This window comes from Cibotium barometz, chromosome 58, assembly GCF_041138505.1.
Source record: "Cibotium barometz isolate CiBa-2024 chromosome 58, ASM4113850v1, whole genome shotgun sequence".
Classification (NCBI taxonomy): Eukaryota; Viridiplantae; Streptophyta; class Polypodiopsida; order Cyatheales; family Cibotiaceae; genus Cibotium; species Cibotium barometz.
In genome coordinates, this window is record NC_141103.1 from 26,972,283 (window position 1) to 26,999,687 (window position 27,405).

A 27,405-nucleotide genomic window follows, 5' to 3' on the forward strand; every position below is an offset into this window, starting at 1 on the left:
GTCCCATACCTCTTTTGCAGTTCTGTTGAAGTCTACATGATGAATCAAACTATCTACAAGATCAAGTCCAATCTATGCCGCCTCACCACCGTGCATGAGTAGTAGATGGACCTTTTTCTGCCAAGTAGGGAAGTTAGATCTGGAGAACTTCTCAAAAACTACATTGCTTCTGTTTACATCCATGTTATGTCTTCTGTTTACATCCATGGTATATGTAGAGGCTCAGAGCACCGGCAACACAGTCGGGCAGTGGGCGAGGCAGACGGCGGCGGTGGCCACTCAGGCGGGTATAGGTAGCGGCCGGGGAGCTCGGCCATGACGATGGTGCACCCAGCACTAGCACCGCATGATCTGGCGGCTGCACGGCTGCCTTTCGCTCAGCGGTGGTGGGCGGAAAGCTGTGGGCAGTGGCGCTTCATGGTAGATAGTCTAGCTCCGATACCATTTGTGGAGGTTCAAAGCCCTTGTTCACACGCACTTGCACAAATTCACATTTTTAAGAGGTGTTCTCACAGATAAACTCACAGGGATTGTTTACACACTGAAGCTTTGAATATGGGACATAGTTTGAATTAGATTGCAGATGCATAGAGTCGAATTGAGGAGGTGATTCTTTTGAGTTTCACTGAGATTCAAAGTGACCTTTATGATTTCGTGAGAGGGCTATGTGGGACCGATAGATATTTTACTCGGTTTTTGTAGAGCAGGTCCAGGCAGGGAGCTCCATTATTACAGACCAAAGCGACCAAAGCTTAGGTATCATTCCACCTGTTCACCAAAGCTCAGGGATCATTCCACCTATCTCATTCGAAGCGGGTTGTTGTTTCGAAACAATAGAGTTTGCGTGCCAAATAGTGCTTAGATTAGGAGGAGAATCCTTAATGACTATCACGTTGCTCCTAGTAGGTTATCCAGGTGTACAACGATGATTTGGCAAAACATATGTTTTATTGTCCTAAGATGACGGGGCACCAATCCAGGACTATCTGGTAAAGTGTTGTCAATGTTAGGTGTGAACAAGGCTGAGCGCCTTAGGAGTGGAGGATTGATGCATCCTCTAGAGATCCTATATAGTAAATGGGAAAGTATTTCCATGGACTTTATCACTGGTTTACCACACACTCGTAGAGGGCATGATGCCATTTGGGTGGTGGTATAGATAGATTGACAAAGATGGCAAGATTTCTACCCACAAGGAAAACAATAACAACATTTGAATTGGCATAGCAATTTGTTGAGCAGTCTTTAGGTTATATGGTTTACCTTGTGACGACACAGTGAGTGACAGGGACTTGCAGTTTACTGGACACTTTTGGCAGCTAGTCTTCCAGAAATTGGAGACCAAGCTGAGTTTGAGTTCCTTTATCAACAGGCAAACAGAGAGGGTAAATCAAGTTTTGGAGGATATACTTCCCATCAAACTGGGAGAGGTACATCCCGATGGTTGAGTTTTCCCATAACAATGCTAAGCATGTGGCTATTGGTTACAGTCCGTTTATGTTGATGTACGTATGAATATACCAACCTAGGTCTCTGGTAGAGCTAAGGGAATTAAGGGTATTTAGAATGATGCATCTAGGGATTTCTTGGAAGATATGCAGGAGAAGTTAGCTAGAGTTAGAGATTCTATCACAAGTGCTCGAGATAGAGCATAGTTTTATGCTAATAGGCTGCATTCGCGCCCAAGGAGTCATTAAAGGGAATGCTTGTGTTCTTGCAAATACCCAAGTGTTCAAAAACATTATGGATGGGGAAGGTTGGGAAGTTATTCCCTAGGTACTGTGGGCCTTTTTAGATCCTTAAAAAGATCGAAGAGGTAGCCTATAGACTAGAACTACCTCAAAATGTGAAAGTTCATCCAATATTTCATGTCAATAGATTGAAAAAGATGTTGGGAGCTGAGGCTAGTATTGTGACTCCTAAGGAACTTGTTGAGTTGAGGACTTGTCCTATGTTCCACATGAACCAATATTTCATGTCCGTAGAATGAAAGAGATGTTGGGAGCTGAGGCTAGTATCATGACTCCTAAGGAACTTGTTGAGGTTGAGGACTTGTCCTATGTTCCACATGAACCAAAAGCTATGATTGATTTCAGGGAAAGGCAACTTAGGAATAAGTTGATACTTGAGTATTAAATTAAGCGGAGGGAGACAATTGGTTGCTAGTATAGAGCACAGGTTTTCCGATTTCCTTTCTTAGACAGATTTTGTTTTTCCAAGAGTGGAAACGTCTGAGGTGGGGAAGTATATTATGTATCTAGAGCTAATCCTTTGATTAGCAAAACTAATCTAGTAGGGTTAAGGGACCCTAGGATTAGGAGATACAATGGGCTATGGTTCAAAATTAATAAAACCGGACTACTGGTTATCTACAGCGGGCTAGCTATTTATAGTAGCAACAATTATCACTATATAAGTGATGCCTTAGGTTATTATTTGTGAGTTAGTTGTGTAGTGCACTTATGATGGGTCTATGCTAGACCAAAGTTTCTACTTTTGCTGTGGACATAGTAGATCACAAATAGTCTCGTCAAGGGCCACTCTGGGTAGGCACTGGCGATATGGGATGGCACTGCTAGACTAGCATGTATATGTGGAGTGGGACCTTAGCCCTTGGTTTGAGGGTGGATTGAAGTACTGATCCTATGGTTGGGTGGTGAGCTTGCATGCACCTCTTTTATTTGGTTTTCTCTAATCTTATGTTGGACTATGTTTAGGACATCTTGGTTGGACATGGATGGGAGGCCTCTTACAAAGTTTGAGCTTGAGCAGAAGTGGTTGGCGAGTTATCCTTGTTGGTGCTTCAGCTATGAGGCCAATCGACTCAAACACACATAGACTAACACAAGGTCGCCACCCATGTTTTAATAGCTTATGCATGTTCTTCTCAATATGCTTCTTGCTTCCACCTTCCACTTCACCAATGTGAACATTAATTTAGGAGAGGTCTTACCACTTGTTTATCAACACAAGGGCAGTGTCTAACTTCATGACAATATGGTAGACGACTTTCATGCACATGAGTTCATCAAAAAATTTTGAGGATTGAATTTCATGAAAAAGTTACCATGCCCTTGGATGAGCAAGGATGAGTGATATCCTTTGGATGAGTAAGGGTTGAAAAACCTTTGATCGAAAGGTTTAAAACAAAACCTTAGATAGAAAGGTGGGTTTTTTTTCTTGTAAAATAGAACCCTTGATGTGAAAAAAAAAAGAGAAAAGGTTTTCAAACCTTAGGAGAATGACGTTTTTTTTCATGTTGAAAAATGCACGGTTGCGTTTTCGTTTGCTGTTGTGTGCTATGTCGCCAATGATGCGCTGATGCGTTTGTTGACACTTCTGTAGTCTGCTAAGGCAACAGAAGGACGCTGTGTGCACACAATAGTCCGTCGTCTGTTGTTGGACGGCTGACGACGGCAGGTGTCAGAAGGATGGTGGCGACTTGATGCAATATCCCCTTTGCATTTTTGGGTTGATGCGTTTGATGCACCTATTGTGCTGCTCTGATGCTCGAGTTGTTGACGGGGTTGCTTAAGCTTGTTGTTGTAGCACTTTCAAGGGTGGCAAAGCTCTTCTTAGCTACCAACTAAGCGCCAGTCAACGGATTGTAGCGGATGGACGTAATACAACGACAGCGATGAAAAACGCTGCAGTGGATGGACGTCGACCGTGGCTGGTGACGGACGTGCTGCCGCCAAGAAATCTCTTCGCCTCCTTTGATATGGGGCTAAAATACAAGTTTAGCAGCTTCAAAAGCTTAACCAAAAATTCTCATACCTCTTCTTCACGGCTTTGAAGTTTCAAAGAGATCATCGAGACGGAGAAAGACTGACAAAAATTCTTGTCTGAAAAATAAAGATGGACGGAACTTTACATTTTTCTTCTTCTTTTTCCTCCTCCTCTTCTTATTCTTCTTCTGGTTGGTGATGACGATCATCTTCTTCTTCTTCCAAGCTTCAAAAAACTTATTGACGGTGACGGAATCTCCTCTTTGATGAAGCTCTTTTTGTTGCCTTCCTTCTTGACTCCTTTTTGCTTCTCACCTTTTTCTGCCACCGTCCTTCTTGATGAGGATGTGAATGGATTATGATAGTGAGAGAGAAAGAAAAGGGGATTGAAGGGGAACTTAGCCCTTTCAAGAGTCTGATGCACAATGGAAGCAATAGTTGATGGCAAGATAGAGCAACATATATGAGAGAGAGTAAGAACACGAGATGTATAGAAAGCTTCTAATTACCTTCTATTTTAGCCACTCCAAAGTTGGCTCAACCTTTACCTTCATGTGTTGGTTGTGTTGTGTGGTGTTACAAAAAGCGAGGTCTCATGCCCTTTATATAGGGTCCACCAAGGGCTAGGGTTGGGCCAACCCTAGATCCCTTTTCCATCCACATGCCCACTTTATTTGGGGTGTGTTCACACCTACATGACCTCTTTCTCTCACCCTTTACCACTTGTACATCATATATTTCAACATTGGCATGCCATAATGATGCCCCTTGCTTGGCAAAGCTGGACATGGTAGGCTTTGCACTCTTGATCATACCAATTATTTTGGGGTACGGATCCAATAGAAGCTCGGTTTTGCTGATGGGTGGTGCACAAGTAGGTGGCTTGAGCTGACGCATGTAGCCGAGGGCTGAATGGTGGCATTGGCAAGGGGGGTGGTATGTAAGTCAATGGCGGAGAGGCGACGCCATATGTGATCCTTGTAGATGTTGTCAAGATCATGGTGGAAGTGCACCTTCGTGTAGGGGGAGGGTTGTGTGTGGGATATGGCACCGAATGTGCAAAATTTGAGATGGTGAAGGCAAGATATGTATGACCAGCTCTGATTGGGGGAGGAGGTATGATGAAATCTTGTATGTTAAGGGGTAAAGGCCATAGAGCCCATCAGGTAGTCCACTCTACTACTTCCTCCTCATGTGGAAAGAATGTGAATCCTCCAGATTTTGCCCATTTAGACGTGTTGTTATATATAATCAAGTTATGTGTGATGCCCATGTCTAATAATGCTCTCTCTGTTGGTGTGAGTCCCATATCCTTTGAGGTCCTATTGGCTTCCATTTATATAGGGTCAAACTCATAGATAATGGTGGTGGCCGAGTCACAATCTAGTCATATGGCTGAGACTGGAGGCTCTGTGTCCTTGCATTGAAGTCACCTACAAGGAGAATGTCTCCTTGTGTGGAGAACTCTGTGATGTTGTAAAGTGGCATGAATGGGGAGGAGTTCCATGAAAAGTATCTCGAGGTATATGGTGGGAAGTAGCACAACAGCAATGTACAAGCTTCCCCTCTTGGGAAAGCTAAGTTTGACCCACATGAACCTGGCTTCCTCGTCCTTCTTCATCACTGTGATCATAGGGCTAAGATGAATATGCGAGCGATGTCTTCAGCTATGGCCGTCTGCTTGCATGGGATCAACATGCATAATTTACTAAACCGGTCCACAATGGTCATGCACTGTGTTTTTCGAGATCTAAATGCTGCGGAAAGAGGTCCAACAAGGTCCATAGTGATATCTTGGAAAGGACCCTCTGGAACTAGCAAAGGTTGAAGTAACCCTACCTGTTTTGTATGAGGTACCTTCACTTTCTAGCAAATTTGACATGCTTGGACATACTGATAGACATCCCATCTCATCTTTGGCCAATAGAATGATCACTTAAGTTTCTCCAATGTACTATTGATACCACAATGCCCTCCGACAAGAGAATTATGAGCATCGTGGAGAAGTGCCTGTCTGAAGTTCGGTTGAGCTCATATGACTGTGGTGGTTGGGGCCTGCGCCTTGGTTCGCCAGTGTAGGGAGAATAGACAAAACATTTGCCTACATAGCACCTACTATCAACTGCTGATTTTGGAGTTGTATAGCCTCATGATGAAGCGTTTCGCAGGTAGCTTGGTCTGCTTGCTTTCGGTCTTCTTCCTCCCTGCGTTTAGCTTTCTCAGCCTTCGTTCATCCTCACAAGGAGCTTCTTTGGCTAGCTATTCTTTGTGTTGTTGCTGCTCCATGAGAAGAAATAAATTTTCTGATTCTGAGAACTCTTTGGGCTTTTTTGCTTCTTCTTTAGCTTTTTCAGCCTACTACTACTATGGCTTTTTCAGCCTCTTCTTTAGCTTTTTTTTCTTGTGCCGCTTCTTCTTCCTTGGCTTCAATTTGTTGCCTTAGCAACTTGTTTTGCTCCAAGAGCAATCTAATGAAATCTTCATTGCTTGACAGAAGCGTTTCTATAGGTGGTGTGTCTTCCCTGTAGAACTCCTCTTCAATATCTTCCTTGTAGCTTGGTGACGATGTCTCTCTTGACATTGTGGAGGCCTGGGTGGTTTTACCCGATGGCAATTTTACCATCCACGGAATGCTCTCACTTTAGGGTAGCTAGTTGGGTTACAACCTATAGCTTTGATACCAATGTAGCACGTAAGAGGGTGATCGTTGTAACACGCAACAAAGCCTTCTTTATACCCATGAGTTTGAGCAATTCTACTTAGAGAGAGAGTAGAAGAGAGAAAAAGCAGATAAGAGTCGAAACATTATTGGGTTTCAATTTACCCACTGAAGGGCCCTTTTGCAAGCTGGAGTATTTGCTTATATTAATCTTTGGAGAACTTACAACGAGAATGAAGGATGATTGAGGACTACCGAACACAAGGACGATGTAGACCCAATGCAGGCTGATCCAGATGCTATCCAAGCTCCTTTGAATGGCACTACAATGACCACTATGCAACCCCAAAACCGAGGGATGCACATATGCTGGTTGAATGTTGAAGTTAACCCTTCGTGGAGCTGTGGCAATGCTTGGAACTGGTCCTAACTTGATGATTTTATGCTGAATACTTGAATGGATTTCCACAAAAGCATGCAGTCAACAAGTTTATCTTCTGTCGGCTAGTCCCTTGTGGACAATAACATTCTTTTAATATTTATTTAATGCTGGCCAACTTGATGCTTTCCACGATTGCTTCATCCCTTCCACTTCTATTGGCCGACTGGTGAATGGGACTAGTTTATGCTAGCCAACAGCCATTGTGAGGCTGTTGAGTTGGCCGACAACCATTGGGCCAATGTAGGGTAGCCGACTGGCTGCCCAAACCTTTCTATGGTTTGGAAGATGCCCTTTATGGGCTGACCATGCAATGGCCTAGCTAAAGGCATCATTAAATGCTCCTAATGCAACCCTAATGCTAAGGCTGACACTATGCATTATCTGATACATTCTCGAAGTGGGTTAAAGAACTGACACCTGACTCACCTCTAAGAATCAGAGAATGACCTACGTAGCTCGTGCCTGACTGTCCCTAGACTAAGGGCTCACAATGGGGCCACAACATACGATAAAATATTCCTAAAAAAGGTTATTCCTAAAAAAGGTGATTCCTAGTGATGAATGGTGCACTGATGTAGAGCCAGTTTGTCACATAGCACTCTAGTGCAGGGTGCATGTGACATGCGCCACCATAGAGATCAGCTAAGCAAAGAGACACAAAGGCTAACCTCAGATACCTCACAGTGCACCATCACGAGTTTCTTTCATTTGACCTAGGATGGAGACCCTCACTGACAACCACGAGATAGCTCTGACCCAATGCCCCTACTCAGCGGATCATGTAGTGCAGCAGCAAGATATCCCGTTTCTCCTTTGCAGTCGGAAGCTGGTCCACATGGTGAATGAGAGTCTCATCAAGATGGAGCATGATGATGGCTTGTGCCCTCTCAATCATCATCTTCAATATTTTCAGCCTTAGTTCAATCAATAACCTTAGTGCCGGAGATGAATGGCCAAAAACCTTTGGACATCATCTTGTACTTGACAAGAACTTGCCAAGTGTGGAAACCCTCTCCTGAGAACTTCTTAATTTGGGTGTTGTTCTTTGACATGGTACCCCATTGGAGGTTTGCCAAGGACAATAACATCAGACAGGGATCCCAAGTTTACTTCAAATTTTTGGAGAGCATTGCTCGATAACTTTGGGACCAAGTTGCGTCTGTCCAGTGCATTTCATCCACAAACAGATGGCTAGACAGAAATATACAATCAACTGGCCTTTGATGTTCTCAAATCGTATTGCCATGACAAGAAGTCAAAGTGAGAGCATTACCTTCCTTTGGTTCAAGCCATCCTCAACGATACTCATTCATCTAGCATTGGTCGAACTCCATACAAGGCAACATTTGGTTGCCGTTTCTTGTCACTTCTGTACAAGAATAGTATCACCTTCCTTGGAGGCCAACAAGACCACAGAAACATTTTTAGAGATAATTGAGTCTGTCAAAGAGTTCCTTGCCAAAGCACAGGAAGCATACACCAAGCAAGCCAACAAATCAAGAAGAGATGTCAACTTTAAAGAAGGGGATTGGGTATATCTCCGGATTATGAAGCAAAGATTGAAACAAGTTGACAAACATTGTCCAAAATTATCCTTTCGCAGCTTTGGACTCTTTCCTATCATTAAAAAGATCAATGAGGTCTCTCTATGAAGCTTAAGCTTCTAGATAGTTGGACCATGCATAATGTTTTCCGTGTTTCTTGGTTGAAGCCCTATATTGGTCTAGCTTTACAGGATATTACAGATAAGGTGGAAGACAAAGCCGAAGTAATTGAACCTGAACAGATTCTCCTCCACAAGTAGAAGCATGAATTCGATCGAAGACAAACAATTCTACACGAAGTTTCGAGACCGAGGTACCCATGATGCAGTATGGCTTGACGAAGAGTTCTTCCCCAAGTACCCCCAGCTCTTGGTGAACTACTTCGAAGCGATGAACCTGTCGCCAAGCTAAGCAGGTGGGAATGTCATATGCACCCTCACTGGAGTGCTATGTGACAAACTAGCTCTACAGCAGTGCACCATTCAAGTAGGAATCACCTTTTTTAGGAATATTTTGTCATATGCCGTGGCCCCATTGTGAGCCCTCAGTCCATGGACAATCAGGCACGAGCTACGTAGGTCAGTCTTTGAGCCTTAGAGGTCGATCAGGTGTCAGTCCTCTTATAATCCACTTGGAGAATGTATAAGATAGTGCTTATAGTGTCAGCCTTAGCATTAGGGCTGCATTAGGAGCATTTAGTGATGCCTTGGGCCAGGCCATTGCATGGTCAGCCCATAAAGGGCATCTTCCAAGCGGTTTGGGCAGCCAGTCGACTGCCCTACATTGGCCCAATGGCTATTGGCTAACTCAATAGCCTCACAATGGCTGCCGGCCAGCATAAACCAGTCCCATTCAGCAGTCAGCCAGTAGAAGTGGAAGGGATGAACTAGTCGTGGAAAGCATCAAGTCGGCCATCATCAAATAAATATTAAAATAATGTTATTATCCACAAGGGACTGGCCGACAGAAGAGAAACCAATCGATTGCATGCTTTTGTGGATATAAAAGCATGTGCATTCCTCCCATTTAGCATAAAATCAACAAGTTAGGACCAATTCCAAGCATTACCAAAGCTCCACGAAGGGTTAACTTCAGCATTCAACTAGCATATGTGCATCCCTCAGTTTTGGGGTTGCATAGTGGTCATTGAAATGCCATTCAAAGGAGCTTGGACAGCATCTGGATCAGCCTACGTTGTGTCTACATCGTCCTTGCGTTTGGCAATCCTCCGTCATCGTCATTCGCATTGGAAGTTCTCCAAAGATTAATATAAGCAAAACTCCTACTTGTAGGGGGACCCTTCAGTGGGTAAATTGGGACCCAATACTATGTTGACTCTTATCTGCTTTCTCTCTCTTCTACTCTCTCTAAGTGGAATTGCACAGACTCACGGGTATAAAGAAGGCTTTGTTGCGTGTTACGACGATCAACCTCTTGCATGCTACAACGCAGCTCAATCAAGGAGAGTCATAGGCATAGTTGCTCTAGGAAATCAATGACTCGAGATTGTGGTCCAAATCCCTCCTTGAAGACGCAATGAAAACCCCTTCTTGCCTCAGTGCACTCGGCATCTACAATGATAGTGCTCCTTTATCTCCGCCTCTCTTCTAGTGAATAGAATCAACAAATTATGTTCTTTGTGGTAGTGCCTTGTGCATGCTGCCTCTCCACGGCCGATCACAATCCTCATGGCATGTGACATGTGTCTATAAAGATAGCCATGCTTTTGAGGAAAGCCATCCTCTGTAATCCTCGTAAGGTGAACCCGATAAAACTGCATCTTCGTAGTCCAACCATGTGACACACGTCTGGAGGATGAAAAGGTTGGCTTAGATTAGTCAGTTAATGTCCCATAAGGGTGAGAGGTAATAGTGGTGCATCCGAATAGTGGTGGAATGGGGGGAGGCCGTCCATATGAAGCCCATGCGAGAGGAACCACTTAGTAACCATGGCATCAGCAATCTCTAACATGTCCCATCTCGGCTAGTCGCCTAGACGCCTCTAGGGCATGTAGACACGCCATATGAAGGTCACTCTCTGGAAGAGGGCATCAACTACATATGGGCCTGCTCCAAAACCTCCAGTCTAACCTTCCCAACGTCTAGTCCCCAAAAGGAGGCTCGATACATAATAGTAGGTGTGTCAAAAAGCCTTCCTTTAGTGCTAGGCTCTTGAAAGTGTCGGAGAAAGAGGGCATCCCTGCTTCACCCTTATGGTGCCAGTGATCACATTGAAAATGCCTCCTAGTGCTTGGACTCTCCATGTCACCTCCTATCACTGACTCAGAATGCTGTGACTCCCCATATCATTTCACTGGAAGGGCCAACTCTTCAGTGTATGCAAGAGTGCAAGAGGCTTACAATCTATGATATAAGATGCATCGGTAATCTCCAAGGGCCATATCAACAAAGAAAACGAACTCAATAAGTTAATGTACTAAAGCATATATCTGAACAGTCCAAGGAAGTACTTGTCGACTTCTGCCATGTGTGCTTCTACCAGGGCTACAAGTTCACTCTCTATCAAGGTATTGGGGTTACAAATGCAACTAAGGACTTCATCTTTTGAGCAACAAGATAGTGAGTCTTCCATGTGCTAAAAAAAATGTGCATATTTTCTCTCTGCACTCTGTGATCTCCTCTTTGGTAGTGGGCGCAATTCCAAAAAAACCAGGGTTGTCGGATGCTATGGGCTTCTGAGATATTCTCATACAAGTCTGTGCATGGCTAGATGTAGCTAACTATCTAGAGGTTATGATGACGATTCCCTGGGGCGGAGGTCTATCAAGGCTTGCTCTAGTTGTGGGTGACCATGAGTCTCTTCCTCAGTATCTATCTAACTCTATAGCTCAAAGTTGCCCAATTTTCTCCAAAACAGCTTAGGAGTGTTTGGCCATGGTCCTTGCCCCTTCATTCTATGTATCTGAAGTAACAAAAGTGCCACACATCTCTAGCCCACATACTCCATGAGTCTGCGAAGCGAACCAAGTGGAACCATCCTTTAGTAATACACTGGACATCAAAAGATAGTGTGCTTCTCAGTCTCTGTCTCATAAATGTCACAAATCCTCATCTGTGGGCACTGTCTAGGGTAATATCCATATCATACAAATATATATTTGCCAATGAGTTCCTACCTCAATATTGGATGGGACTGACAAAGATATCGAAAAGGTGAAAATACATCTACGGAGAGGCCATGCATCGTCATTCATCTCTTTGTCTTACCAACCATTGTCTACCACCCTGATGCTAGGTACATGGGTGAAGACAAGGAAAATCATGCGAGGCATTGTTTACCTTCCATTGCATCCCCAATATGTCACACCCTGAAAGTGTACTCAACCAGCTGAAATGAGGCATCTGTATGCACAAGTCAAGACTGTAAACTCTACTAAAGCAATGTACAGATGTTTTTCTACAAATAAGACAAGAAAGCATCATAACCTGGAATTTATCCATCAAGTTCCTGTCAAGAGTTGTGAGATCAACTACCTAAAATGGTGCTCCATAGATGGCTGCTAGTTTGACTTTTTTTGTACATGTTAGAAATGTGCCTTGATGTGTTGCCCCTCTAGGCCTGCCAAAGAGGCATAATCCTTAGCCAATCTTGCCTTCGTATGGAATTTAGGCTCAAGTATATGCATACTTACTGTCCCCACTTGCTGGTAGTCAAATGTAAAGATGTCTTTATACCAATCCATAGCTCATGTGGAAGACCATGAATCTTTCCAAGATTCACGCTACAAGTCCCATTCTCAACAAGAAGAGTGTAATGCATCCAAGTGTTTAGAGAAGCCCTCTACTGTGTGCTACAATAGTGCTAAATCATTGCATAGAAGAGTACGGAGATTACTGTCTCCACCCAATCTGTCGATGAATCTGCCAGCTCATCTGACCCAAAGAGTGGGGGAGAGGACAGCCTTGTTTTCCTCAATTGTGCTTCGTACTAGCTCTAAAAGTCCCTACTGTCTCCACCCAATCTGCAATGAAATCTGCCAGCTCATCTAACCCAAAGAGTGGGAGAGAGGAGAGCCTTGTTTTCCTCAATTGTGCTTTGTACTAGCTCTAAAAGTCCCTGCTCTGTAAACACTCTGCCAATGACCTGCTTTTAAAGTGAGACATGGCCCATATGACCTCTTCTTCCACCACCGTATGTCAACCAGTTGATCAGCTGAGCTCATATTGGCGGAGTGTGAAGATATGATCTAATCACTGAAAGCCTGCTTGCCCCCAAGTAGAGAAAAAGAGAGACAGAGAGAGATCCCTGCATGTGCATAGCTCTTTTGAAGGATATTCTTAAAAGAATGTGATCAGCTAAGCTCATATTGGCGGAGTGTGAAGATATGATCTAATCACTGAAAGCCTGCTTGCCCCCAAGTAGAGAAAAAGAGAGACAGAGAGAGATCCCTGCATGTGCATAGCTCTTTTAAAGGATATTTTTAAAAGAATGTGTTTGATTTACCTCATCTCTTCATATGTTTGACATCCTCTCAGATAAAGCTCGAAGTGTCAAAATTGACAAATTTGCAAACAGTTTCCACTTCTAAAAGTCTTGCACATTTGATCACTCCAAAGAGGCCTCTACCGTTTGAAATGTCACACTCCATCACAGTTTTCATTCTGCTACACTCATGAGTTAGAACCTTAGTTTCCATCCTTCGAAACAAAATCCAAGAATGTGTAATTTTGGGACGGGGCATTCAAATTTATGATGAAACAAAATTAAAATGAAAAAGAATCCCAAAGGAAGACCAAAAATAACAAAGGCATCCCTATAGGTGGCCTCAGGAGGTCATATTATCATGATGAAACAGTGTCTACATGTACATATACGGTTAGTTTGTTTGACTTCTGACAAGGTAAAGCACACCTATATAAGTTATTCACTTGGCTTTGAGGGAGGTCTACGCGATCTAAACTTCCCAAACCGCCGCATAACTTCCGCGTCCATCATGGTATCCCAAACCTGCAAACAAAACAGATGTTCTCAACAAGTGCATCAGCATCATCTACATTCTTTCAGAGGTCAATTGAAGAGGGTTTGCAATTGTAGAAGGGTGGTTAAAAGGTTCGCCTGGAAACTTACATCCAGATTCCCTTTGGATCCACCAAGGGCCAGCAAAAATGGTGAGTCTTTACAGAAAGCAGAAGCAAAAACAGCTCCCTAACATTCAGAAAAGACAGAAATCTCTTACTCAATTAGGGTAAGTAAGGAGCCGGATGCCCAGTCTAAAAGCACAAGATGAATCAAGAAACAGAATTCCAGCAAAGGTTTATTAGAGGTCCAGGCTATACCACTTTGGGATTTTTGGAGCAAATGCATGAGGGGTGGTTATCTTTAATATCCCATAATTTCACCTACAAAACAAGGTGGCCCAAAGAACGCAATCTTGAGTTGACAATACACAATCCTTAAGCTTCAAACTATTTCTAGCACGCACATGCACAAGCACACCCACACGTGCACACCCACCCAAATTTAAATGCACAAGATTCTGGAAAAGTTACCGTTTTGTCTGTAGAGCCTGTGGCCAACAGCTGCACACAAAAACATGAGACATATAAGCTCCAGTACTACATTCTCGGCATGCATTCCTACTTCTATCTCCAGGAAAGCCAACTGATTGTGTGGGGAGGAGAGTACGTGAGGTGCAGCCATGTTGTACGTTATCGTGCACACTGCTTTGTCATGCGCATGTATGGTGAACAAAGGTTTGCTACCCTTGCCAAGGCTGCCTGAAGCCGATGCAGGAGATACCATACGTATATCATGACCACAAACCGTCCCATCTTCCAAGCTCACCTATCACAACAAAATAAATTTGAGCATTCCGTTCATACTTTCCCACCCCTTTGGCACGAAGTTGCCCGCCCAGAAACAGAAAGTTTCCTACAAAACAGCATAGCCTATGGGAGGAGGAAACACAAGCGGAGCCCTCTGTTTAGCCAAAAGAGGGGAACAAGGTTCTCTATCAAACCTACCACAAAAGAATGGGCCGTATGAGGATCCCAAGCGAGGCATTCCACATCAGCAGAAACAGACCATTTGATGCCTTTGTGTGTTGGTGCCCTCATGTCCATCTGCATGAATTACATCTATCAGAGAAACTCAGAAAACAAGACTACCCTACAAACATGTAGTGTCTCAAAAGAAAAGAACCCTACATATGACATACCAGAGAAACCGTGCGGTCAAAAGATCCACTCAGTAGAACTGTGGGCTCAAGCATATTCCATGAGACAGCTTGCACCTGACCAAAAAAGTACCAATGAAATTGTCCTATGAGAAAAAATCCACATGAAGTGAAATAGCAACTTCCTATAAGAGAAAAGGCAGATGTGAACTGGTTTTGCAAAGAACAGTATCATTTCTGTTTATGGGGGTTGGAATGTATGAAGCTGCAGCATACAGTATATGCAAGACAACAATCACAGGATGTATACTCTTTCACAGCACAAAACTCAAGCTCAAATTGCACTATAACAAAGAGAACAATATTATACATTCTGATACAACATATGGCTGAAAGCTCCACACTTGTATAGAACTGTTGAGATGGAAGTTATCTGCTAGAAGAAAGCTAGGCAATAGACACTGAAGGTAAATAATTGTTGTGTGAATGGGCTAGAGACTGACTCTCTAAATAACCTCTGTAGATTGTGGTAAGTACTAGGAAACCTCTCCCATGACCCGTTACCTTGTGAATATGACTACTTGGCATCCACTGGACAATATAATAAAAGCCATAACCAACTTTTGGCCTTGACTCAACCTTTAGGCCCATTTGAAACCGTATGGGCATCCATTCAAGCCTCAAATCCCAAGGATAGGGTGTCTTGGGATTCGACTCCACCTGTCAACAGCTTAGACATAATCCCCGAAATCCATGGATATATGTTGATTATCCATGTTTGGGTGCACATATGTGGATTGATTGGACTCGCCCACATAAGGTTATATAACTGCCGTGGACTCCCATGTTTGGGTAGATACCTGTGGAGAGGCACATTGTGGTGTATGCACATACCTGAGTTTAGATTGATGGAATATAAGCTTGGAAACTGTCAGTTAATTGTGTTTATGCATTAATTGTATTTGCCTGGGCATAACCTGCATGCATGAATGAATATTCTGGTGTGCACTTTGCCTCGTATTTATTGCCTGTGAATGTCCATAGGGATGGGGACCAAGTGGGCGTGTGTGCATGACCCTGTTTGAGATCTAATAGGTGTTTCTTTTAGGTTTTGTAGGTGGTAAGGGATATTTTTAATTATGCAAGGTTTTATTGGCTAATGTACACTTGTAAGTTCACATCTCATTAAAACTTGGGTGGCCAACTCTATAAAATGAACAAGGTCATATTATTGGAGGGTGCCCTGTCTAATCTCTCTCCAGCACTCAAGGCTGGTGCCCAGCAGCTCAAGGCCGGTGCCTAGCAGTTCAAACCCTGACCAGTCTGTCTTGCCATTGCCCAGCAGCAGATAGGTAATCCCACAGATTCCCCACCGCTGCTGCCACAGGCTGTATTCAACTACAGCTCCACCCGCTCAACAAAGGCTGCTTCACAGTCCTAGAGGGGAGTGAGTGTCGCCATCGCCCAGCAGTAGATAGGTGGGCCCACAAACACTCCACAGTACTATTGAGAATCAAAGTCTTACCTCTGTGAACCCACTCTTATAGGTGTGGTAGTACAGTAGCCCGCATAGACTATGGAGAGTATCTCTTAGCCCTCAGTGGGGCTCATAGGCTAGCCATTTATAATGGCCTGGCCACATGGCCTAGATCCCAACTCCTTCACCTCCTACCCCTTCGGACATGGAGCCAGTACAATGGACTATCTAATGGGATCCCTCTCTTTGATCCCACTCATTCTGGAGTTTACCATCTCGCCTCGCCCCATCGGTGTTGCATCTGACCATGCATACTTGGCTTTCTCCCTCACATGCTGATACACCATATAACCACCTGCTTTGCCCCATCACCGTCCGAGATACCACTTCACCAAAGAGACCTCTTCCATCTATTCTGATCACGTCTACCGCATCCTCTCCGACCTCGACCCCCACATCCCACTTGATGAGCTTACCACACACCTCTCAGCCACCCTCCATAAGTCTGCTGCAGCCGCCTTCCCACACTCTAGAGCCACCCCTACATCACCAGGAGGGACTGTCCCACAAAATAGCTGGTACGACGAGGAATGTCGTGATACCCGAGCCCGTCTACATCGGGAGATGGCGCTAGGATCCACCACTCACCAGCAGGCACGAGTGATCTTTCGACGTCTCACACGGAGAAAGAAGAGAGCCTACCTAGCCAGGCTTGAGCAGGAGCTATACCAGCTATTTCTTGGAAGGGACTGTAAGGAGGCCTGGAGGATCTTCCAGGATCATTGCCTACCGACTCCGATTACTTCACCCAGAACCTGGCACACCTATGCCACCTCCCTCTACCGTGCCCCCGAGCAGCCACCACTCCAACTGATGAGGAGACTGCAGGATATGAGAGTGCCAGCAGAGATGCTTTGGGGGATCATTACACTCTATGAGTCAATCACAGGCAGAGTACGGGCTCCAGGAGGTGACTCAGAGATCATACATAGCACTATCGGGGTGATGCAGGGCTGCCCCTTGTCTCCTACTCTATTTGGTCTATACATTGACGAGATCTCAGATTACATAGACAGACAGGGAGGACCAGGAGCACATTTAGCAGGAGCCCTGATACCGATCCTCTTGTATGCAGATGATATTGTTCTTATTTCTGATTCACCAGAGGGGCTGCAGAGGCATTTGGATGCATTACGAGCCTTTTGTGAGGACGGGGACCTCACTGTGAACCTTGGAAAGACCAAGGTCATGATCTTTAACACCTCCTCACAGTGGATAAGTAGATCTACAGTACAGTTTACATACAGTGGAGAGCCTGTGGAGTATGTTACCTCATATGTATACCTTGGGATCACTTTTGCTGGACCTCAGTTCTCGATGCGGAAGGCGGCCAAAGCTAGATTGATGAGGGGATATGCAGCCCTTGGCTCGCTAGAGAGGCAATGCTCACAGATACAATTTTAGGAGCCGAGGATGAAGCTTTGGCTGTTTGATACTCTAGTTACACCTGCACTACTGTATGGTGCCCCCATCTGGGGTCCTAGCTTATACCACAAGAGACAGAGGAGAGAGTCGGCCGAGACAGATACAGAGGAGGTATATGATGGGTGGAAGCCGATGGACAGGCCCCTGGTGGCGATGATCTCATGCATGATTAGAAGTAAGCCATCACTGCCACATGAGATTATGCGGGCAGAGATGGGGGCTGCACCGATAGTGACAGAGACTCTATTCCAGACAGTGACATACTGGCACAGGCTATGGGAGCTTCCACTAGATAGATACCCCCGGCTAGCCCTGGAGTCCTTGAGACAACTGACACTTGAGGGAGATACAGGGTGCTGGTATGCACAGGTAGGCACTTGATTTGGCATGCACGGTATGCAGATGGAGGCAATCCCTCCCCCCCCCCCCCACCCCCCCCGGTTCCAATACAGCATAGAGGCCCCATCATTTGCTCTCAGCTGCACAGAGCGGAACAAGGTTATCAGGAAGGACATTGTCAGACTGGATACTCAGAGGACATGGAGTTCACCTAGTCGTCCACTGGGGACGAAGATGGCCTTCTACAGAGATCACCTCCTATGCCTGATAGAGGATGGTTTCATCATCCGCCCACGCTACATGGACACACACCTATCTTTTGGGGTGAGATGTGCGATCGGCCAGATCCGCACCTTGTCCCACCAGCTGAGAGTGGAGACTACCAAATATGGGCCCAGGGCGGCTGCACCAGAGGATAGGATATGCCAGCTCTGTCACACAGAGCCCGAGACAGAGGATCATTACACTCTATGAGTCAATCACAGGCAGAGTACGGGCTCCAGGAGGTGACTCAGAGATCATACATAGCACTATTGGGGTGATGCAAGGCTGCCCCTTGCCTCCTACTCTATTTGGTCTATACATTGACGAGATCTCAGATTATATAGACAGACAGGGAGGACCAGGAGCACATTTAGCAGGAGCCCTGATACCGATCCTCTTGTATGCAGATGATATTGTTCTTATTTCTGATTCACCAGAGGCGCTGCAGAGGCATTTGGATGCATTACGAGCCTTTTGCGAGGACGGGGATCTCACTGTGAACCTTGGAAAGACCAAGGTCGTGATCTTTAACACCTCCTCACAGTGGATAAGTAGATCTACAGTTGTCGCTGAAGCTCTCGCCTCCCCCCCCGCTCGCACCTTCGTCCCGCCTGCTCGCGCCGTCGTCCCCCCCCCCCCCCCCCCGTGCCGGCCCCCCTTTCACGCCCTTCCCGCCCCCCCCTACGCGCCCTTCTGCTCCTGCTCCCTCCCCGCTCCCCCTCGCCTTCCCCCCCTCTGTCACCTGCCCCTCCCCCCCTCGCTTTCGGTCTTTCCCTCCCCGCTCCGCGCTTCCCCCCTTCCCGCTTCGCCCTCGACTCAGCTTCAGACTCTGATGGAGGCGCCTCCCGCCCCACCTCAGAGGGACTCTTTCGCAGCCCCCTCCCTCGCCCGCCCTTGAGGATACCCCCATCAGGCTTTCTCTTTCGCCAGAAGAGGAAGCGAGCCTCGCCGCAGAGGTGGAACGCCTCCAGGCACATTCCACCATCTGCCGTATAGTTGGCACCCGCCCCAGCAAAGGGGAGATCCGGGATCTTCTCCAGGCCCGCCTTCTTGCAGATGTGGGCAAGATCCTGGACGTTCAGTTACTGGTGGGCCGCGGCCATTACCAGATTGAGTTTGAGACAGCCCAGAGCGTGGCCCAGGTCCTAGCCATGAATCCCCTTGACATCAGGGGCGCTCGGGCCTTCTTCAGACATTGGCAGCATGGTTTCGACCCAGCAGCGGCCGAACAGGGAGCGCCTATTCCATGTCACAGTTTGCTTTCCTGGACTTCGCCGCGAGTACCTTCCGCTCCTCTCCAGGATAGGATCATTGGTGGGCTCGGCGCTTGAGACTGGCCCCACAGCAGCTTCAGTGGTGGCTAGAGCAACGGGCCTGCCTTCGGTCAGAGTTTTGGTTCCTGACATCTCCTCCCTTCTGAAGGTCATTCAGTTACCTAGGATGGGGGGGGATGGATCGATCAGAGAGTGGAGTTTTCGGGGCTCCCGAACCAGTGTTTTATATGCAGGCAGGTCGGCCACCTGGCCAAAGCCTGCCCTCGCAGGAGACCCCGATCCGATGGCCCGTCCACAGATGCGGCTCGGCAGGCAGCCTCCGGGACACCTGTTCAGCCCACAGAGACCTCTGGTTGGCAGCCTGGACAAGGGCGCCGTAGAGGGAGACAACCACAGCAGCATGCCCCGAGACCGACGCAACAACAGACACAGCCTCAGCATCATTGGGTTCCAGTGAGGAACAGCTTTGCTCCCCTCCAGGAGGAGACCCCAGCGCAGACTGAGGATCAGGAGATGCCAGCGCCCCCCCCCTTCACCTCCACCCCCCCCTCCCGCCTCGCTTCCACCCTCACCTCCTTCCGTTCCCGCTCTCGCATTTTCAGCGTCTCCTTCCCCACCCCCTTCTCCCCCCTCCGCTCGCCTCAGCTCCCCAGGAGGCACTGGCAGTGCCCTGGCACTCACCTGCAATTCGCCGGGCACTAAGCACCGACCTTGCTCGTGTACCGCAGAGGAGACCTACCATGCCGATTCGTGCTTCACGGATATCCTCTATCCGCAGTCGGCTGAGTAGTCTCGACACTAGATAGCGCTCGAAGGCTTTCGACTACTCCTTTACACGCCTATTTGGAGCGGAGGGCCCCCATGAGCTAGCACCTATCAGAGTTCATGTGGTGATACTTCCGGCCCGAGGGGAGGAGGCACTTGATTCAGCGGTGGCCTTCTCTTTCCCTCTTTGCGGCACTAGCAACCGGGAGTGGACTCTGGATCTTGCTATTAGTATTTTGCAGACACAGGCAGTTGAGTTTTCTCACCATGTGAGCGATTTGGAGATTACAGACATGGTAGGCCGACTCTGGGAGTTGGCACATTTCTTTGATACTGGGAGTGCGGATGCCTCCAGGAATCGACACTTGGTGGTTCGCATAGTGACAGACCTAGCGCGAGACCCTGGCTATGTATGCATACATGAGGATTCTTTCTCCGAGCGGGAGGTAGTCGCTATGGGACACAGCCACTGGCGCCTGGTCCGAGACTCTTGCAGCACACCGGGTGGGCAGATTCGTAGTCGCTCGGATGGGGATTACTCTCCATCCAAGCCGCTTTCGAAGGCCCGCCGTATGGCTGAGACAGCCTCCACCTCAGCAGGTCATCCATGAGGATCATCTCATGGAATGTACAGGGCCTTGGCGGCACACACTATGTACGTTATCGTGGTTGCTTGAGGCAGGAGCTTCAGAGATGCCTGGTTGGGGGCAGTATTGATATTTTGATGATGCAAGAGCACCATTTGAGTGAGAGCAGGATTCGGAGATATGGTTCGGTGATGCCTGGTTTGTGGATCGCGGGGTCATTGTGCCTGGTAGAGCGCAGTATGTTATTCTGAGGATGCACGATGAGCACATTGGTGTGCTCAATGTCTATGCTCCCAATCATGCTAGTGCCAGAGCAGAGTTGTGGACCCTTGTTACAGATGCATTGCCTGAGGCCGCACATTGGTGTGTTGGGGGAGACTTCAACATGCTTGAGGACCCGGCCAATAGGGTGGGAGGCAGTCATGTTACAGTGCACGGCACGGAGCTTGCAGCTTGGGAGCGATTTTGTATGACACTGCGGATCTGGCAGCATGAGGCTCTCTCCCGTTCTCAGGAAAGTCTTGGTTTTTCTCGGTCGGATCGCCGACAGGGAGGGACTAATTTATCACGGATTGATCGCTTCGATGTGGGCGACAGGGTCAGGGAGCGTGGTGGGTCCGTTGGCATTCTCGCTGGCACCTCTTTCTCAAACCATGCGCCAGTTATTTTGACTCTTGAGGAGAGGACACGGGAGACCAGCGTGCAGTTGAGGATCCTAGAGAGGATACTTACAGACCCTAGTCTTTTTGAGGACATTGAGAGGATATGGCAGGATAGCCAGAGCTCTGACCTGGATACAGCAGGCGAGTGTGCCCAGGGGCTCATCGAGCTCAGCTCTTCTTTGCACGCTACAGCCTTGACACGGCTAGGAGAGACACGAGAGCGGGAGCGTCGCTTGAGACGTAGCCTTGCTTCGCTCTAGCGCCTTCAGGAGCAGCAGCCCATATGTGAGTGGGTGGCGCCCCAGCTGAGCTAGGCACGTCAGGAGGTTCGAGAGGCAGAAGAGCAAAGACACGAGTTTTACTATCATCGCCAGGCCTCTCAGTGGACTCAGCTTGGTGATAGAGTGACTGGGGAGTTTTTTGAGATCACCGGACCCCGCCATGCTCGAGCAGGAGTACGCCAACTTAGGAGGCAGGACGGATCGTTAGCCACTGAGCCCGAGGAGATTAGAGCTATTGCCACTGAGTTCTACAGAGACCTGCTTTCAGCGGAGCCAGCCACGGAGGCACGTGATGCTTGCAGACAGACTGTGTGGACCCATGTGCAGAGGAGGGTCACAGATCGTATGCGCACAGCTTTGGGTGCGCCCCTTTCAGAGGATGAGCTTGTTGAGGCTTTGAGGGCCCTCCCGCGTCATAGTTGCCCTGGGGAGGACGGTTTGACGCCTGCCTTTTTTATGCGCTATTGGGACCTTTTGGGGCCAGGCCTCCGCAGGGGTTTTCAGCATGTTTTGGACACTGGGGTGATGTCATAGAGTTTTTCAGAGGGCTTGATCTTTCTTATCCCCAAGGGTGAGGGAGTGTCAGATGATATTCGGCAGTGGAGGCCTATTACGATCCTCAATACTGTTTACAAGGTCCTAGCCAAGGCCTTGAGTTTGAGGATCCAGCCCTTCCTTGGGGATTTGATTCATGCTACCCAGACAGGCTTTGTCAAGGAGCGCAGTATCCTTGACAACATCTTCACCTTCTGGGAGGCGACGGCCCGAGCTAGGTTTCTCGACGAGGACTTGGTCGTTATGCTTCTCGATTTTGAGAAGGCATACGATAGAGTCAATTGGGGTTTACTGGAGGGCACTATGCTTCACCTGGGTTTTGAGCCAGACTGGATTCGAGGAGTGGCGGCTCTATATTCCACAGCTCGTAGCCAGGTGTTGATGGCAGGAGGACAGGGGTCGAGTTTTGAGCTGACCAGATTAGTCCGTCAGGGATGCCCTCTCGCTCCGTTCCTTTTTCTTTTCTTTGTAGAGGCTATGAGCATGTATCTGACAGCAGAGGAGGTTGGCTTGAGAGGACTCCAGCTTCCAGTCCGGGGTGAGGACTTGCTTGATTCTGAGTTTGCTGATGACACGGGATTGTTTTTGCATGGCAAGGAGGCCAATCTACAGAGGGCAAAGCAGTCTCTACAGGTTTTTGGTGTGGCTTCGGGAGCATTGATCAATTGGCGCAAGACAGTGGCTTTTTGGATCAGTAGCGCTCCCGCTCCGGCATGGAGCCCAGACCCGGGTTTTAGATGGATTCCTCCTCAGCAGTGCGGATCTTGATTTGGCACCTGAGCAACAGATTGCCCCGCTTCTTCTGAGCATTCGGAAGAAGCTTCTATATTGGAGTACAGCTCGGCTTTCCTTGGTTGGGAGGGTGGTGGTGACAAATCAGGTGGTTTTAGTGACTATGTGGTATATCACGTCTTGCTGGATTTTCTCGAGCTCTTGCATCAGCCAGGTACAGAGGCTGATCAGGAACCTTCTTTGGTCACGGCGGGATGGTCAGCTGGCCCGAGCAAAGGTTGCTTGGGCAGTTATTACTCTTCCGCTGGCCCAGGGGGGCTTGGGCATTATAGATCAAGCTGATCAGAGTAGAGCCTTGTTGGGGAAGCTTATTGTTCGGGGGCTGCTTCCAGGCGCTGAGCCTTGGAAGGAGCTTCTTTTTCAGCGGCTGCAGGCTAGAGCTCCCCCAGCAAGGGGTACGGTGGATCTTCATAGAGATGAGGAGGACAGGCCTCAGTAGAGGATGGGAGGACAGATTTGCCTTGAGCATCCTGCGAGCTTGGGAGTTACTGAGACAGGGGCTTTCTCAGAGACCTCCCACTTGTGATGAGGAGCGGGCCAGACAGCCGCTCGTCTGGAGCCCCGCGGTACGCACAGAGCAGGGTCATATGCTGGGTTCTCGGCCTCGTCTAGCCTGGGGACCATTGGCGGCAGGCCCAGCACGCAGTTTTGGAGATGGGCAGGCCTTTTGCAGTCTCTCGGAGGAGATCCAGGCGGAGAGGCTGAGTCACTTCAGAGGGGGGCTGATTATGAGGGATGACATTTAGGAGGCACTCACTGAGGAGTGGTTCACACCTTTCGAGCCAGCGGCCCCACGGTGGATGGGAGCCTTTACACAGTTGGAGATCTTGATTGCTGTCAGAGCTTGCACTGAGGATGGTAGATGCCTCTACTATGAGATACAGGATGAGGGCAGACTTCAGAGAGTGGAGGCGGAGTCGCCTTTGGTTGCAGAGTGCATCTTTCAGAGGATACGGGTAGTGGCCGCCGCTTCTCGGAAGTGGCATATTGATCCAGACCCTGCAGATGTGGACTCTGATTGGCGCATATGGGCATATGCTGCGCGCCCCTTGGCCCGGCTCCAGTGGGACCCTGGCGAGTACGAGTGGCATGATCCTTATGCGTCCCCCGAGGCCACAGAGATCACCTTTTTCCAGTACACTGTTCGGTTGGGGTATATCTATATCTATATCTATATCTATATCTATATCTTTGTATATATATATGTATATATATATGTATATGTATATGTATATGTATATATATGTATATATATATACATATATATATATATATAGGACCATCTTGGTTGGCCACGTGCTAGCCAAGCTCTATGGATCAGTACTAGAGCATGAGTTGAGCAAATGGGCAGAGACACATCAGCATCGGGCACATGGACAGGCAGGGTTCAGGAGGGGATAACTCTACCTTGGATCACATCTTCACACTTCAGGCCATCATCAAGGAGGGCAGAGCTCATGGGATGAGAGTATATTGTTGCTTTGTGGATTTCCGCAAGGCCTTTGACACAGTACCACGAGGGAGGCTGATGCAGAGGCTACAGGACATGGGGGTGCCCGCTAAGATGAGATGGGGAGTCTTAGCATTGTATGAGTCAGTCAGAGGCCGGATCCGGGCTCCGGGAGGGATGTCAAAGGAGATCACCAGCACTATTGAGGTGAAGCAGGGTTGCCCGCTATCACCCACACTCTTCGGGCTATACATTGATGAGATCTCCGACTACATTGACAGACTAGGAGGACCTGGAGCTAGCTTGGGAGGAGTGTTGATCCCTCTATTACTCTATGCCGACGACATTGTACTTATCTCAAATACACCAGAGGGGCTGCAGAGACACCTGGATGCAATACGGACCTTCTGCCAAGATAGGGACCTTACAGTGAACCTTGGGAAGACCAAGGTAATGGTGTTTAACACCTCTCAGCAGTGGGCCGATTGGTTGCCTGAGTTCACCTATGGTGGGGAGACAGTACAGAGAGTCAAGAGATATGTCTACCTGGGGGTCACTTTTGCTGGACCGCACTTTACCACGAGAAGGGCAGATTGACTAGAGGATATGCTGCACTCGGAGCCCTGGAGAGCCGGGGTGCACACATCCAGTTTCATGAACCTCGGACGAAGCTCTGGTTATTTGACATGTTGGTTACACCAGCGCTTTTGTACAGTGCTCCCATTTGGGGGCCAAGTCTCTATCACAGGTGGAGGAGTGGATCTACAACAGAGCAGCCAGCCTCAAGTGGAGGGGAGTTTTATGATGGGTGGGAACAGATGGAGAGACCACTAGTAATGATGATCTCCCGCATGATCAGGAGTAAATCATCAGTACCACATGAGATAGTCCGGGCAGAGATCGCAGCCCCACCGATTGTAGCCGAGCCCCTCTTCCAGACGGTCCCTTTCATACATAGGCTATGGAGCCTCTCCAGGCATAGATACTCTAGACTCGTCGCATCATAGGGCGACATGGAGTGTTGGTATGCCCAGACTAGCACATGGTTACAGCTACATGGTATGCATATGGACCACCTTCCACCTTTACAGTGCAGCCTTGACTCCCCCTTCCTGGAGTTGAGCCAGAATGAGCTCAACAAGATCATCAGGATGGGTATCATTCAGCTACACATAGCACACACATGGATCACACCGGCTGAGCCACTAGGGACGAAGATGACTTTCTACCGAGAGCATCTTCTCCACTTATCCCTTGATGATTTTGTTGTCCGCCCAAGGTACATGGACATTCACCTCTCTCATGGAGTCATATGTGCTATTGGCCAGATCCGCATGTCTTCACATCAGCTAAGGATAGAGACCGGTCGATATGGAGCCGTCTCCCTTGCCCCAGAGGATCGGATTTGCCAGCTCTGTCAGCTGGAGCCAGAGACTGAGGAGCACTACATATGTTGTGCCTAGTGTACTACGAGATCCAGGGGCGCTTTCATTGCCTCTTCCGAGATGGGTTTGGGCCATTGTCTAGAGTGATGGACTACTAAGACCAGCGTTGCCTTGGGCTTTTTCTCCTCGAGCTGCGCAGACACCGAGACCACATCCTACGCTCCAAACAAGGGGGACATGTCCAAGACACAGGCCAGCCCACCCTTACTAACTTCTTTAGAGCAGCAGCAACCCCGTGCACTGTTGACCACGAGTCGACTGAGCCCACACAGCCACCTCGAGGAATCACCCTAGACAGAGCTGGAGAGTTATGTAGAGCACGGCGTCCACGACCCGCTGGGCTGCGGCCTCAGCCTGTCTATGCTGGATCGACCTATGCGAGACATTATGGGATGAGTCTATCTCAGCTGCTTCCCATAGCCTACCATTTTTCTAGTTCCACACTTTTATCAGAAATGCCTTTTTCTGGCAGTTGTATCAGGCCACTAGTTCTTCTTTGGCCACATGTTATAGCTAGTTGTTTTTCAGTTTATGCTTTTCATTTTCTACTCGGGACATTTAGTTTCCTTGAGTTTTGGATGTATTGGTACTTTTGTTTCATAGGCCACTTTGGTCTCTTGTAGACGTTAATATATCTTTCTTTCTTACATCCCTCTTATGGCACTGGATGGAGTTAGACATAGATCTGCATAGCATGCTTGTACTACCCCTTCAGCATATAGAGATGCATCTTGTCTTAGCACTCCATCCACATCCCCACCCCCCCTTATATTGTTTGTATATGGGCTCCACCGATCCATGATGATTCACAGTTGTATCCAGACACATGCACACTTTTTCTTTTGTTTCTTTTCTTCCGATGACCGGAAGAACACAGTTGTATTATTTTTTGTCTCATAGGCCGACTTTGGCCTCTCGTAGACGTTAATATATCTTTCTTTCTTTCTTTCTTTTCTCTCTCCACATCCACATCCATATCCACACACACACACACACATGGAACTTTTATAACGCATGTGGGTCTCATATACCCATTGGGTCTTTTGTAGACGTTAATGAAACCTTTCTTTCTTTCCTTCTCTCTCTCTCTCTCTCTCTCTCTCTCTCTCTCTCTCTCTCTCTCTCTCTCGCGCTGCCCGCTGCGCCCCCCCCCCCCTCGCTGCCTGCCTGCGCCCCTCTTCGCTCTCTCTCCCGCTGCCTGCCCTTCGCCCCCCCCTCCTGCTGCCTACCTGCGCCCCCCCCTCACGTTGCCTGCCCTTCGCTCTCTCTCTCTCTGCCCTCCCCCCGTCTCTCTCTCCTGCGCATCTCTCCCTCCCCTCCCTCCCACCTGTGCGCCCTCTTGCCCGCCTGCACCCCGCCCTTTGTCCCCTCACTATATTCACACCCTATAAGGGTTTCTGTTTACCTTCCAGTTCCAGTTTCATTTTCTAGGTGGTGCCAGTAGTATCATCTTTATTTTTCATTTTTTGGGTTTTTTTAATCCAGACATTGTATCAGATCCACCATGATGTAACTTTTGG

The 27,405-nt window shown here is 47.8% G+C and overlaps 1 protein-coding gene and 1 long non-coding RNA gene across 2 annotated transcripts in view; both read right to left on the reverse strand.

Annotated features, from left to right (window-relative positions):
- Positions 1 to 11,608: 11,608 nt before the first annotated feature.
- On the reverse strand, positions 11,609 to 12,929 carry LOC147606096 (uncharacterized). The gene is made up of 3 exons (XR_015265099.1): positions 12,838 to 12,929; positions 11,868 to 11,952; positions 11,609 to 11,735 (listed from the first exon to the last, which is right to left on the reverse strand). It is a non-coding gene; the product is annotated as an uncharacterized LOC147606096 (long non-coding RNA).
- Positions 12,930 to 13,133: 204 nt separating this feature from the next.
- LOC147606097 (uncharacterized) overlaps positions 13,134 to 27,405 on the reverse strand; it is a 124,678-nt gene continuing 110,406 nt past the window's right edge. Inside the window, exons 10-16 of the mRNA XM_086792845.1 lie at positions 14,552 to 14,626; positions 14,358 to 14,456; positions 14,020 to 14,178; positions 13,884 to 13,913; positions 13,671 to 13,733; positions 13,462 to 13,539; positions 13,134 to 13,341 (exon numbers count right to left, since the gene is read on the reverse strand). Coding sequence (XP_086648971.1) covers positions 13,255 to 13,341; positions 13,462 to 13,539; positions 13,671 to 13,733; positions 13,884 to 13,913; positions 14,020 to 14,178; positions 14,358 to 14,456; positions 14,552 to 14,626 — 591 coding nt within the window. The 3' untranslated portion in view covers positions 13,134 to 13,254. The remainder of the gene's footprint in view (positions 13,342 to 13,461; positions 13,540 to 13,670; positions 13,734 to 13,883; positions 13,914 to 14,019; positions 14,179 to 14,357; positions 14,457 to 14,551; positions 14,627 to 27,405) is intronic.